Raw genomic sequence first — 13,224 nt, forward strand, 5'->3', positions numbered from 1 at the left:
TAAAGTTAAAACTAAAAAAATTATTAAACTAATGTGCTAACAGGTATGGTTAAATATTTGCATACAAATTAGGTGAATGTAAAAGGTATGAACTTTGAACGAAATTAACATCAATTAGAGATATTTTAAAAGTTAAAAAAGTTAGAAAAAATACAAAAGAATTTGGTGATATGCAATAAATTTAAAACAACTGTACGTATTATAAGTGCAGTTTAGATAAAAAATTTACAATCTATGAAAGTAAAAACAAAAAAATTGGGTAAAAGGCATTAATTGGTATAATTTAAAAGTTTTGCTAAATAAAATTCAAAATATTTTTTTGCCTACAAACATATTGTGCTTTTTACACTTGCAAATTTTGATGACATATTAGTAACAAGACTACAATCTATAGTATAACCACACAAGCTTTTACTGTATGAAAGGTTATATGACACATAATATTTTTAGTTTTAGTACAAAAAATAATTTGGTACAATCATACAAGCTTAATCAAAAAAAATTCACGAACCACTTTATAAACAACATTTAGATTTTAAATACTTGCTAACATGATTTTTATTACTTTATTATACTAATTCTAAAAAATTTGCAAACACAAATTTGTACCGATAAAATTTTCAAACAATTTTAGCAAAATTAAAAAAAAAACATTTTAAAAACAATGGCAAATTCCACCAGTAAAGCAAATATGATTTAAGGCATATCTACAGGCAAGTGCATTGTGTGTAATATCTTCAACATGGTAATTTTGATGGTTCTTCATTCACAGGCTAAAATGATTAAAAATTTTAACATTTTTTTTTATAAAACAGTTTATTTTTAGTTAAAGTGTTAATTGTCATTATTTTATTGTTAAAGTCATGATATTATTTACAATTTTAAATTGAGCAGATTTGAGTTTTAAGTTTGTAAGCCAATTGCAAAATAATGTTAATTTTTTTATAAAACCCATGTTAAAAAAATTATGAAAAATGATAGAAGCTTGTAAAAAAATAAAAGAGTGAAAAATTAGCAATTTACAAAATATTATTGTTTTTTTTTCATAGTTCATGTTAATAAAATCATATAAAAAATACATCTAAAAATAACGTGAGTATTTGCACAAAACTAAAAAAGTAAAAACTAACTTGTTGTTGATGTTGTTGTTGTGGTAACTTAGAATAAGGAGGTGCCTGAGAAATATTTAAAATTTTATGAAATCCATAAGACAATCTTTTTTTGTATATAAATTTATCCTTGATGTGGAAAAGTCGAATGTGTGACTTAAACATAGAGTAACAACATAAGTTACTCCGACCCAGTCTCGAGTTGCCTGTGGTAGTTTGGGATATTATAGATTATAATTGCCTGATAATTATACTGCTGATTAAGTGCTGGCTCAGCAGGAGTTCATACCCTTTATAGCGCTTTACTCAAGGGCGCTACAGCATGAAATCAGTGTGGATTAAACCCACAAACTCATGTGTGTAACAAGTGTTCTTACAACTACACCACGCTTTTTAACAAAATATCACGAAAGTATTAACCTGTGGTTGCACTGTTTGTTCAACAGGTTGTTGATATGGTTGTTGTTGCTGTTGGGGAATTTGTTGCTGCTGTTGGACAAATTGTTGTTGCTGTTGAAAGGGTTGTTGTTGTTGTTGTTGAAAGGGTTGTTGTTGTTGTTGTTGTTGTTGTTGAGGGATAACTAAAAAAAAACAGAAAAAGTAAAATTGAAAAAAATTAAGTATTCAAAAACAAAAAAGATAGCAACATTTAATAAAAAATGTAAAAACATCCCTGCCTAAATATACTTATATAATATTATACTATACAAAATAATACAAATGTTTTTGACTTACTCTGCATTGGCATAGCTGGATTACCATGGGTTTGTACAACAACTTGGTTAGGAAAAGCACCAGGCTGGCTAGTGTAGATTATTTGCTGGTTCTTACAAAAAAATTTATTTTTAATTTATATTTTTCATTTAACTTATATTTATTCATAGGTACACAAAAACATAATAAAAGATAACTCTAACTTAAATCAATTTTTAGAAAAAAATTGTTTTTTTTAATTCCTAAAATTTTTTTTTATTTCTTAAAAAAATTTTTTAAAATTCAATATACTGAATGATTATTTTACCATTGTACCGGCACCACAACAAGTTGATCCAGCACAACAATATGCAGAGTGAACAATAGCTATAATCAAAACTACGAATGCTAAAACTGCCATTACACCATGAACTGCTGCTTGAGTTGTAAAGTCATTATAAAAAAAATTCTGTAACATTCAATTTAATGCTGAAATTAATTTTAGTGACAATATGGCAATAAATAAAAAAGAATGGCTATGCATATTATAAAATATAAAAAAAAATACGGTAAATAATAATTAGAAGTGAAATTAGTTACAAATGATAGCTTACTAAAGATAATGAAATAGTTGCAGCCATCTCTAATCCCAGCATTGTTGCAGCAAAAATAGCCGAAAATATTGTCATTACCATAGCTCCAATAATCTAAACAAAACACAAAAGCATGGTTAAAAGATTAAGTTCAATTTTAATAACTTAATATCATGCAACAAAGTTTATAAATAAACAATCTAAATACATTAAACACAACTAAAAAAGAATTTTAGAAGATTAAATAAATAAAAATTAATAAGTTTGTTCAATTGACTTTTTTAGATTTTTTAAATTTAAATTTCAAAGTTACTGTTTTTTATTTTATTTTTATATATATTAAACATAAGCATTATTATTTTATTTACCGGACAGCTTGTAGGTTTCTTGCTAGACACAATTCCCAAAATCCCAGGTATAATAAACTAAAAAAATACAATTTACTAAAATTATTTGTTCTTACAATAGTTTTAAACTTATGATACAACACTTAGTGCATGTCATTGCAAAAAATGTTATTTTTTCGATAATAAAATTCCTACCTAAGCATAAAGTATATTTATGATTCTTTTTGTTTTTTGCATATAAGAATAAACAAAAATTGCTTACTATAACACCACTCCATATTCCGGTTCCGATAAAAGAATAAATATTATAGTAAGGTTCCACAATAAAAATAACAATTATTCCCAAAATAATACTTAAAACTCCTAATACCACTTGAGCAATCTGAAAAAAAAATGAGCAAAAATAATAATTTTTAAACAGTTCATGGTTATCAATTTAAAGTAAAAAATTAATATTTTTAAAAAGTTAAATCATATCATAAAGTTCTTGCAAGTAAACCTAAAAAACTTACATAAACATTGCATTATATTTATTTACAAACTATATGCCTACTTGTTAATATAAAAATACTTACCCCCAGAGATCGGTATTTACTTTTATATTTTTCTGCAGGGTTTGTAGGATTGACATTAACAATTATTGGAGCAACTTGAACATTTTGCTGAACCGGTTCAGCCATTTTTAACTTAAACTTAGTTTTAAAACAATCTTAAAATCTGTTGAAAATAGATACAAATGTAAATTTTCAAAACCAGTAAACGTAAAGTTAACACTGAAAAAGTTATAACACTAATATTGCTAACAAGTAAGATTAGACATTTGCATAAAAAATTAAAAATGTAAAAGTTTTGAACTTTGAACGAAGTTTACATAAATAAGTAATACTTAAAAGTATAAGTTAAAAATGTTAAAAAAATTTAAGACAAGTTAAATAAGTAATATGCAAAATATTTAAAACAACTGTACGTATATAAGTGCTATTTAGGTAAAAAATGTATTAAAGTACAAAGAAGACATTGTATTAAAGAAAAGGCATTGAACGTTGTATTCTAAAAATTTTAACTTTTGGTCTACAAGTATATGCTTTTTACACTTGCAAATTTTGATCACATAAAGTAACAAGATTACATTCTATAGCATAAACACATGATAAAGGATAAATGACACATAATATTTTTAATAAATGCAATAATTTAGAACAATAAAACGAAATTCACAAACCACTTTATGAACAACATTTAGATTTTTAATACTTGCTAACATGATTTCTATTATCTTATCACATTACCCCCTAATTCTAAAATGTTTACATACACAAAATTGTACCAATAAAATTTTAGTAAACAAATTAAACAAAATTTAAATACAATTAGAAAAAATGGTGGCAAATTCCACCAGTAAAGCAAATAAGATTTAAGGCATATCTACAGGCAAGTGCATTGTGTGTAATATCTTCAACATGGTAATTTTGATGGTTCTTCATCCACAGCCTTAAATGATTAAAAATTTTAACTTTTTTTTTATAAAACAGTTTATTTTTAGTTAAAGTGTTAACTGTCATTATTTTATTGTTAAAGTCATGTTAATATTTACAATTTTAAATTGAGCAAATTTGAGTTTTAAGTTTGTAAGCCAATTGCAAAATAATGTTAATTTTTTTATAAAACCCATGTTAAAAAAATTATGAAAAATGATAGAAGCTTGTAAAAAAATAAAAGAGTGAAAAATTAGCAATTTACAAAATATTATTGTTTTTTTTTCATAGTTTATGTTAATAAAATCATATAAAAAATACATCTAAAAATAACGTGAGTATTTGCACAAAACTAAAAAAGTAAAAACTAACTTGTTGTTGATGTTGTTGTTGTGGTAACTTAGAATAAGGAGGTGCCTGAGAAATATTTAAAATTTTATGAAATCCATAAGACAATCTTTTTTTGTATATAAATTTATCCTTGATGTGGAAAAGTCGAATGTGTGACTTAAACATAGAGTAACAACATAAGTTACTCCGACCCAGTCTCGAGTTGCCTGTGGTAGTTTGGGATATTATAGATTATAATTGCCTGATAATTATACTGCTGATTAAGTGCTGGCTCAGCAGGAGTTCATACCCTTTATAGCGCTTTACTCAAGGGCGCTACAGCATGAAATCAGTGTGGATTAAACCCACAAACTCATGTGTGTAACAAGTGTTCTTACAACTACACCACGCTTTTTAACAAAATATCACGAAAGTATTAACCTGTGGTTGCACTGTTTGTTCAACAGGTTGTTGATATGGTTGTTGTTGCTGTTGGGGAATTTGTTGCTGCTGTTGGACAAATTGTTGTTGCTGTTGAAAGGGTTGTTGTTGTTGTTGTTGAAAGGGTTGTTGTTGTTGTTGTTGTTGTTGTTGAGGGATAACTAAAAAAAAACAGAAAAAGTAAAATTGAAAAAAATTAAGTATTCAAAAACAAAAAAGATAGCAACATTTAATAAAAAATGTAAAAACATCCCTGCCTAAATATACTTATATAATATTATACTATACAAAATAATACAAATGTTTTTGACTTACTCTGCATTGGCATAGCTGGATTACCATGGGTTTGTACAACAACTTGGTTAGGAAAAGCACCAGGCTGGCTAGTGTAGATTATTTGCTGGTTCTTACAAAAAAATTTATTTTTAATTTATATTTTTCATTTAACTTATATTTATTCATAGGTACACAAAAACATAATAAAAGATAACTCTAACTTAAATCAATTTTTAGAAAAAAATTGTTTTTTTTAATTCCTAAAATTTTTTTTTATTTCTTAAAAAAATTTTTTAAAATTCAATATACTGAATGATTATTTTACCATTGTACCGGCACCACAACAAGTTGATCCAGCACAACAATATGCAGAGTGAACAATAGCTATAATCAAAACTACGAATGCTAAAACTGCCATTACACCATGAACTGCTGCTTGAGTTGTAAAGTCATTATAAAAAAAATTCTGTAACATTCAATTTAATGCTGAAATTAATTTTAGTGACAATATGGCAATAAATAAAAAAGAATGGCTATGCATATTATAAAATATAAAAAAAAATACGGTAAATAATAATTAGAAGTGAAATTAGTTACAAATGATAGCTTACTAAAGATAATGAAATAGTTGCAGCCATCTCTAATCCCAGCATTGTTGCAGCAAAAATAGCCGAAAATATTGTCATTACCATAGCTCCAATAATCTAAACAAAACACAAAAGCATGGTTAAAAGATTAAGTTCAATTTTAATAACTTAATATCATGCAACAAAGTTTATAAATAAACAATCTAAATACATTAAACACAACTAAAAAAGAATTTTAGAAGATTAAATAAATAAAAATTAATAAGTTTGTTCAATTGACTTTTTTAGATTTTTTAAATTTAAATTTCAAAGTTACTGTTTTTTATTTTATTTTTATATATATTAAACATAAGCATTATTATTTTATTTACCGGACAGCTTGTAGGTTTCTTGCTAGACACAATTCCCAAAATCCCAGGTATAATAAACTAAAAAAATACAATTTACTAAAATTATTTGTTCTTACAATAGTTTTAAACTTATGATACAACACTTAGTGCATGTCATTGCAAAAAATGTTATTTTTTCGATAATAAAATTCCTACCTAAGCATAAAGTATATTTATGATTCTTTTTGTTTTTTGCATATAAGAATAAACAAAAATTGCTTACTATAACACCACTCCATATTCCGGTTCCGATAAAAGAATAAATATTATAGTAAGGTTCCACAATAAAAATAACAATTATTCCCAAAATAATACTTAAAACTCCTAATACCACTTGAGCAATCTAAAAAAAATGAGCAAAAATAATAATTTTTAAACAGTTCATGGTTATCAATTTAAAGTAAAAAATTAATATTTTTAAAAAGTTAAATCATATCATAAAGTTCTTGCAAGTAAACCTAAAAAACTTACATAAACATTGCATTATATTTATTTACAAACTATATGCCTACTTGTTAATATAAAAATACTTACCCCCAGAGATCGGTATTTACTTTTATATTTTTCTGCAGGGTTTGTAGGATTGACATTAACAATTATTGGAGCAACTTGAACATTTTGCTGAACCGGTTCAGCCATTTTTAACTTAAACTTAGTTTTAAAACAATCTTAAAATCTGTTGAAAATAGATACAAATGTAAATTTTCAAAACCAGTAAACGTAAAGTTAACACTGAAAAAGTTATAACACTAATATTGCTAACAAGTAAGATTAGACATTTGCATAAAAAATTAAAAATGTAAAAGTTTTGAACTTTGAACGAAGTTTACATAAATAAGTAATACTTAAAAGTATAAGTTAAAAATGTTAAAAAAATTTAAGACAAGTTAAATAAGTAATATGCAAAATATTTAAAACAACTGTACGTATATAAGTGCTATTTAGGTAAAAAATGTATTAAAGTACAAAGAAGACATTGTATTAAAGAAAAGGCATTGAACGTTGTATTCTAAAAATTTTAATTTTTGGTCTACGAGTATTTGCTTTTTACACTTGCAAATTTTGATCGCATAAAGTAACAAGATTACATTCTATAGCATAAACACACAAGCTTATACAAAGGCTAAATTTCACATATTATTTTTAATAATCGCAATAATTCAGTACAATAATACAACCTTAGTAAAACAAAATTCACAAACCACTTTATAAACAACATTTAGATTTTTAATACTTGCTAACATGATTTCTGTTACCTTATTATATTACATACTAATCCTAAAATGTTTGCATACACAAATTTGTACCAATAAAATTTTTAAACAATTTTAGCAAAATTAAAAAAAAAAACAATTTTAAAAACAATGGCAAATTCCAACAGTAAAGCAAATATGATTTAAGGCATATCTACAGGCAAGTGCATTGTGTGTAATATCTTCAACATGGTAATTTTGATGGTTCTTCATCCACAGGCTGTAATGATTAAAAAGTTTAACAATTTTTTTTATAAAACAGTTTATTTTTAGTTAAATTGTTAACTATCATTATTTTATTGTTAAAGACCTGATAACAACATTTAAAAATATAAACTGAGCAGATTTGAGTTTTAAGTTTGCAAGCCAATTGCAAAATAATATTAATTTTTTTATAAAACCCATGTTAAAAAAATTATAAAAAAATAATAGAAGTTTTGTAATAAAAATAAAAGTGAAAAATTAGCGATTTACAAAATATTATTGTTTTTTTTTCATAGTTCATGTTAATAATATCATATAAAAATACATCTAAAAATAACATGAGTATTTGCACAAAACTAAAAAAGTAAAAACTAACTTGTTGTTGATGTTGTTGGTATGATGGTGGTAATTCAGAATGAGGAGGTGCCTGAGAAATATTTAAAATTTTATGAAATCCATAAGACAATCTTTTTTTTGTATATAAATTTATCCTTGATGTGGAAAAGTCGAATGTGTGACTTAAACATAGAGTAACAACATAAGTTACTCCGACCCAGTCTCGAGTTGCCTGTGGTACTTTGGGATATTATAGATTATAATTGCCTGATAATTATACTGCTGATTAAGTGCTGGCTCAGCAGGAGTTCGTACCGTTTATAGTGCCTTACTCAAGAGCGCTACAGCATGAGAACAATGGGGATTGAACCCCAGACTTCATGTGTGGTGTAGCAAGTGTTCTTACCACTACACCACGCTTTTTAACAAAATATCACGAAAGTATTAACCTGTGGTTGCACTGTTTGTTCAACAGGTTGTTGATATGGTTGTTGTTGCTGTTGGGGAAATTGTTGCTGCTGTTGGACAAATTGTTGTTGCTGTTGAAAGGGTTGTTGTTGTTGTTGTTGTTGAGGGATAACTAAAAAAAAAACAGAAAAAGTAAAATTGAAAAAAATGAAGTATTCAAAAACAAAAAAGATAGCAACATTTAATAAAAAATGTAAAAACATTCCTGCCTAAATATACTTATATAATATTATACTATACAAAATAATACAAATGTTTTTGACTTACTCTGCATTGGCATAGCTGGATTACCATGGGTTTGTACAACAACTTGGTTAGGAAAAGCACCAGGCTGGCTAGTGTAGATTATTTGCTGGTTCTTACAAAAAAGTTTATTTTTAATTTATATTTTTCATTTAACTTATATTTATTCGTAGGTACACAAAAGCATAATAAAAGATAACTCTACCTTAAATCAATTTTTAGAAAAAAGTTTTTTTTTTTAATTCTTAAAAAAAAAATTTTAAATCCAATAAACTGAAAGATTATTTTACCATTGTTCCGGCACCACAACAAGTTGATCCAGCACAACAATACGCAGAGTGAACAATAGCTACAATCAAAACTACAAATGCCAAAATTACCATTACACCATGAACTGCTGCTTGAGTTGTAAAGTCATTAAAAAAACTCTGTAATATTCAATTTAATGCTGAAATTAATTTTAGTGACAATAAGGCAATAAATAAAAGAATGGCTATGCATATTATAAAATATGCATATTATAAAATATAAAAAAAATTACGGTAAATAATAATTAGAAGTGAAATTAGTTACAAATTATAGCTTACTGAAGATAATGAAATAGTTACAGTCATCTCCAATCCCAGCATTGTTGCAGCAATAATAGCTGAGAATATTGTCATTACCATAGCTCCAATAATCTAAACAAAACACAAAAGCATGGTTAAAAGATTAAGTTCAATTTTAATAACTTAATATCATGCAACAAAGTTTATAAATAAACAATCTAAATACATTAAACACAACTAAATAAGAATTTTAGAAGATTAAATAAATAAAGATTAATAAGTTTGTTAAACTGACTTTTTCAGATTTTTTAAATTTCAAGGTTACTGTTCTTTTTTTATATTTATTCTATTTTTATATATATTAAACATAAGCATTATTATTTTATTTACTCGGCAGCTTGTAGGTTTCTTGCTAGACACAATTCCCAAAATTCCAGGTATAATAAACTAAAAAAATACAATTTACTAAAATTATTTGTTCCAACAATAATTCATTTTTTTATAATACAATACTTAGTGCATGTTATTGCAAATAATGTTATTTTTCGATATTAAAATGCCTACATAAGCATAAAGTATATTTATGATTCTTTTTGTATTTTGCATATAAGAAAAAACAAAAATTGCTTACTATAACACCACTCCATATTTCGGTTCCGATAAAAGAATAAATAAAAATAACAATTATTCCAAAAATAATACTTAAAACTCCTAATACCACTTGAGCAATCTAAAAAAAATGAGCAAAAATAATAATTTTTAAACAGTTCATGGTTATCAATTTAAAGTAAAAAATAAATATATTTTAAAAGTTAAATCATATCATAAAATTCTTACAAGTAAACCTAAAAAACTTACATAAACATTGCATTATATTTATTTACAAACTATATGCCTACTTGTTAATATAAAAATACTTACCCCCAGAGATCGGTATTTACTTTTATATTTTTCTGCAGGGTTTGTAGGATTGTCGTTAACAATTAACGGAGCAACTTGAACATTTTGTTGAACCGGTTCAGCCATTTTTAACTTAAACTTAGTTTTAAAACAATCTTAAAATCTGTTGAAAATAGATACAAATGTAAATTTTCAAAACCAGTAAACGTAAAGTTAACACTGAAAAAGTTATAACACTAATATTGCTAACAAGTAAGATTAGACATTTGCATAAAAAATTAAAAATGTAAAAGTTTTGAACTTTGAACGAAGTTTACATAAATAAGTAATACTTAAAAGTATAAGTTAAAAATGTTAAAAAAATTTAGGACAAGTTAAATAAGTAATATGCAAAATATTTAAAACAACTGTAGGTATATAAGTGCTATTTAGGTAAAAAATGTATTAAAGTACAAAGAAGACATTGTATTAAAGAAAAAGCATTGAACGTAATATTCTAAAAATTTTAATTTTTGGTCTACAAGTATTTGCTTTTTACACTTGCAAATTTTGATCGCATAAAGTAACAAGATTACATTCTATAGCATAAACACATGGTAGAGTATAAATGACACATAATATTTCTAATAAATGCAATAATTTAGTACAATAAAACAAAATTCACAAACCACTTTATGAACAACATTTAGATTTTTAATACTTGCTAACATGATTTCTATTATCTTATCACATTACCCCCTAATTCTAAAATGTTTACATACACAAAATTGTACCAATAAAATTTTAGTAAACAAATTAAACAAAATTTAAATACAATTTGAAAAAACGGTGGCAAATTCCACCAGTAAAGCAAATATGATTTAAAACATATATACAGGCAAGTGCTTTGTGTGCAATAACTTCAACATGGTAATTTTGATGGCTTTTCAACCACGGGCTATAATGAATTAAAAGTTTAATAATACATTTTATTTTTAGTTAAAATGTTAACTAACATTATTCCTGCCAAAAGTTATAATAAAAATATTAAGTAAATTATTTAAGCAATTCAATATCTAATTTTGTAGGCAAAATATTATTGTTTTTTTTTCATAAACCTATGATAATGAAATCATATGAAAATACATTTAAAAGCAATAAAAATATTTGCAGAAAAACGAAAAAGTAAAGTATAACTTGTTGTCGATGTGATAGTGGTGCTTCAGAATAAGGAGGTGCCTAGAAAAATGTTTAAAATTTTATAAGTATGTAAAAGACCAGTTATTTTAACAAAATATCACAAAAAGAAAAACCTGTGGATGCACTGTTTGTTCAGCAGGTTGTTGATAGGGTTGGGGAGTTTTTTGTTGCTCCTGAAGAAATTGTTGTTGTTGTTGAAAGGGTTGTCGTTGATGTTGAAGGATTAAGGAGGAAAAAAGAACTTTATTATTTCCAGGGTAGCCAACTAAAAAATTAATAAAAAAGTCAAATTAAATATCCAAAAACAAAAAGATAACAACATTCAATAAAAAACGTAAAAACATCCATGCCCAAAATATGTTTATACATTATTATACCATAAAAATTAATACAAATGTTTTTGACTTACTCTGCATTGGCATAGCTGGATTACCATGGGTTTGTACAACAACTTGGTTAGGAAAAGCACCAGGCTGGCTAGTGTAGATTATTTGCTGGTTCTTACAAAAAAGTTTATTTTTAATTTATATTTTTCATTTAACTTATATTTATTCGTAGGTACACAAAAACATAATAAAAGATAACTCTAACTTAAATCAATTTTTAGAAAAAAATAATTTAAAAAATTTTTTTTTAAATCCAATATACTGAATGAATATTTTACCATTGTACCGGCACCACAACAAGTTGATCCAGCACAACAATATGCAGAGTGAACAATTGCTATAATCAAAACTACGAATGCTAAAATTACCATTACACCATGAACTGCTCCTAGGAGGACGGCGTCATTACAATCCTGTAATATTTAATTTAATGCTAAAACTAATTCTAAAAAAGAATAGATATGAATATCACAAAATATGAAAAATAATTAAGTGAAATGAGTCACAAATGATAGCTTACATCAAATAATATAACAGCTTCAGCAAGCTCCCAACCCAGCATGTTTACAGCAAAAATAGCTGAAATGATTGTCATTACCATAGCTCCAATAATCTAAACAAAACACAAAAACAAAATTTAAAAGTTTAATTTTAATAACTTCATATCATGCAAAATATAAAGTTTTTAAATAAACAAATATATTAGACAAAAGCATTATTTTATTTACAGGACAGCTTGTAGGTTTCTTGCCCGACACAATTCCCAAAATTCCAGGTATAATAAACTAAAAAAATATAATTTACTAGAATTATTTGTTCCAACAATAATTTATATTCTTATAATTCAACACTAAGTGCATGTTATTTCAAAAAAATAATATGAAAATGCTATTAATATATGAAAATGCCTACCTAAAATTAATATGAAAATGCCTACCTAAGCATGAAGTATATTTATTACCTTTCTAGTTTTTTGCAAAAAAGAACAAACATAAGTTGCTTACTATAACACCGCTCCATATTCCGAATCCAACACTAAAATAGGCATCAGTGTAAGGTCCCCCAAGTGAGACAACAGTTATTCCCAATATAATACTTAAAACTCCTAAAACTATTTGAGCAATCTGATAAATTAATGTCAAAAAATTAAAAATATTTAAAGATTTGATGTTTATTAATTTAAAGTGAACCTAAATTCATTTCAATAACTAAAATCAAATTATATAATTTTTTGAAAGTAAACCTTAAAATATGAACTGTGCATTTACATTAACCAGCTATAGTACTACTTCGCTTAACAGTATAAATTTAATTTAAATTAATACTTACCCCTAAAGCTTTGTATTTACTTTTATATTTGTCTGCCGGGTTGGTAGGATTGACATTAACTATCAATGGAGCAACTGGGACATTTTGCTGAACCGGTTCAGCCATTTTTAACTTAACATTAGTTTTAAAACAATCTTA

General features: G+C 25.6%; 4 protein-coding genes across 4 annotated transcripts; all 4 read right to left on the minus strand.

Annotated features, from left to right (window-relative positions):
* Positions 1-65: 65 nt before the first annotated feature.
* LOC145742877 (uncharacterized) lies at positions 66-3,455 on the minus strand. Its single transcript, XM_082560709.1, has 9 exons — positions 3,318-3,455; positions 3,005-3,124; positions 2,764-2,820; positions 2,417-2,509; positions 2,131-2,271; positions 1,845-1,935; positions 1,530-1,690; positions 1,131-1,175; positions 66-773 (listed from the first exon to the last, which is right to left on the minus strand). The coding sequence occupies exons 1-9, from the start codon at positions 3,420-3,422 to the stop codon at positions 738-740; spliced, it is 849 nt and encodes a 282-aa protein (XP_082416835.1). The 5' UTR covers positions 3,423-3,455; the 3' UTR covers positions 66-737.
* Positions 3,456-3,709: 254 nt separating this feature from the next.
* On the minus strand, positions 3,710-6,912 carry LOC145742875 (uncharacterized). The gene is made up of 9 exons (XM_082560707.1): positions 6,775-6,912; positions 6,464-6,583; positions 6,223-6,279; positions 5,876-5,968; positions 5,590-5,730; positions 5,304-5,394; positions 4,989-5,149; positions 4,590-4,634; positions 3,710-4,233 (listed from the first exon to the last, which is right to left on the minus strand). The coding sequence occupies exons 1-9, from the start codon at positions 6,877-6,879 to the stop codon at positions 4,198-4,200; spliced, it is 849 nt and encodes a 282-aa protein (XP_082416833.1). The 5' UTR covers positions 6,880-6,912; the 3' UTR covers positions 3,710-4,197.
* Positions 6,913-7,063: 151 nt separating this feature from the next.
* LOC145742876 (uncharacterized) lies at positions 7,064-10,351 on the minus strand. Its single transcript, XM_082560708.1, has 9 exons — positions 10,214-10,351; positions 9,924-10,022; positions 9,683-9,739; positions 9,332-9,424; positions 9,035-9,172; positions 8,769-8,859; positions 8,483-8,613; positions 8,074-8,124; positions 7,064-7,713 (listed from the first exon to the last, which is right to left on the minus strand). The coding sequence occupies exons 1-9, from the start codon at positions 10,316-10,318 to the stop codon at positions 7,678-7,680; spliced, it is 801 nt and encodes a 266-aa protein (XP_082416834.1). The 5' UTR covers positions 10,319-10,351; the 3' UTR covers positions 7,064-7,677.
* Positions 10,352-10,564: 213 nt separating this feature from the next.
* LOC145742812 (uncharacterized) lies at positions 10,565-13,221 on the minus strand. Its single transcript, XM_082560628.1, has 8 exons — positions 13,087-13,221; positions 12,762-12,881; positions 12,486-12,542; positions 12,278-12,370; positions 12,036-12,170; positions 11,781-11,871; positions 11,485-11,636; positions 10,565-11,410 (listed from the first exon to the last, which is right to left on the minus strand). Exons 1-8 carry the CDS (start codon positions 13,189-13,191, stop codon positions 11,282-11,284), a joined length of 882 nt encoding a protein of 293 aa, XP_082416754.1. The 5' UTR covers positions 13,192-13,221; the 3' UTR covers positions 10,565-11,281.
* Positions 13,222-13,224: the final 3 nt, after the last annotated feature.

This window comes from Corella eumyota, chromosome 2, assembly GCF_963082875.1.
Source record: "Corella eumyota chromosome 2, kaCorEumy4.1, whole genome shotgun sequence".
NCBI classification, from domain to species: domain Eukaryota; kingdom Metazoa; phylum Chordata; class Ascidiacea; order Phlebobranchia; family Corellidae; genus Corella; species Corella eumyota.

Bases quoted from the DNA above. Each gene is read 5' to 3' on its own strand.
- LOC145742877 (XM_082560709.1), bottom strand. From the start codon at position 3,422: ATGGCTGAACCGGTTCAGCAAAATGTTCAAGTTGCTCCAATAATTGTT. The intron at 2,510-2,763 runs GTAAATAAAATA...TGTTTTGTTTAG, and splicing joins AGAAACCTACAAGCTGTCCG to ATTATTGGAGCTATGGTAAT. The intron at 2,272-2,416 runs GTAAGCTATCAT...TGAATGTTACAG, and splicing joins CAACTATTTCATTATCTTTA to AATTTTTTTTATAATGACTT.
- LOC145742875 (XM_082560707.1), bottom strand. From the start codon at position 6,879: ATGGCTGAACCGGTTCAGCAAAATGTTCAAGTTGCTCCAATAATTGTT. The intron at 6,280-6,463 runs GTAAGCAATTTT...GTATTTTTTTAG, and splicing joins GAATATGGAGTGGTGTTATA to TTTATTATACCTGGGATTTT. The intron at 5,731-5,875 runs GTAAGCTATCAT...TGAATGTTACAG, and splicing joins CAACTATTTCATTATCTTTA to AATTTTTTTTATAATGACTT.
- LOC145742876 (XM_082560708.1), bottom strand. From the start codon at position 10,318: ATGGCTGAACCGGTTCAACAAAATGTTCAAGTTGCTCCGTTAATTGTT. The intron at 10,023-10,213 runs GTAAGTATTTTT...CATTTTTTTTAG, and splicing joins GTAAATACCGATCTCTGGGG to ATTGCTCAAGTGGTATTAGG. The intron at 9,173-9,331 runs GTAAGCTATAAT...TGAATATTACAG, and splicing joins TAACTATTTCATTATCTTCA to AGTTTTTTTAATGACTTTAC.
- LOC145742812 (XM_082560628.1), bottom strand. From the start codon at position 13,191: ATGGCTGAACCGGTTCAGCAAAATGTCCCAGTTGCTCCATTGATAGTT. The intron at 11,637-11,780 runs GTAAGTCAAAAA...TTAATTTTTTAG, and splicing joins TCCAGCTATGCCAATGCAGA to TTGGCTACCCTGGAAATAAT. The intron at 11,411-11,484 runs GTTTTTCTTTTT...ACATTTTTCTAG, and splicing joins AACAAACAGTGCATCCACAG to GCACCTCCTTATTCTGAAGC.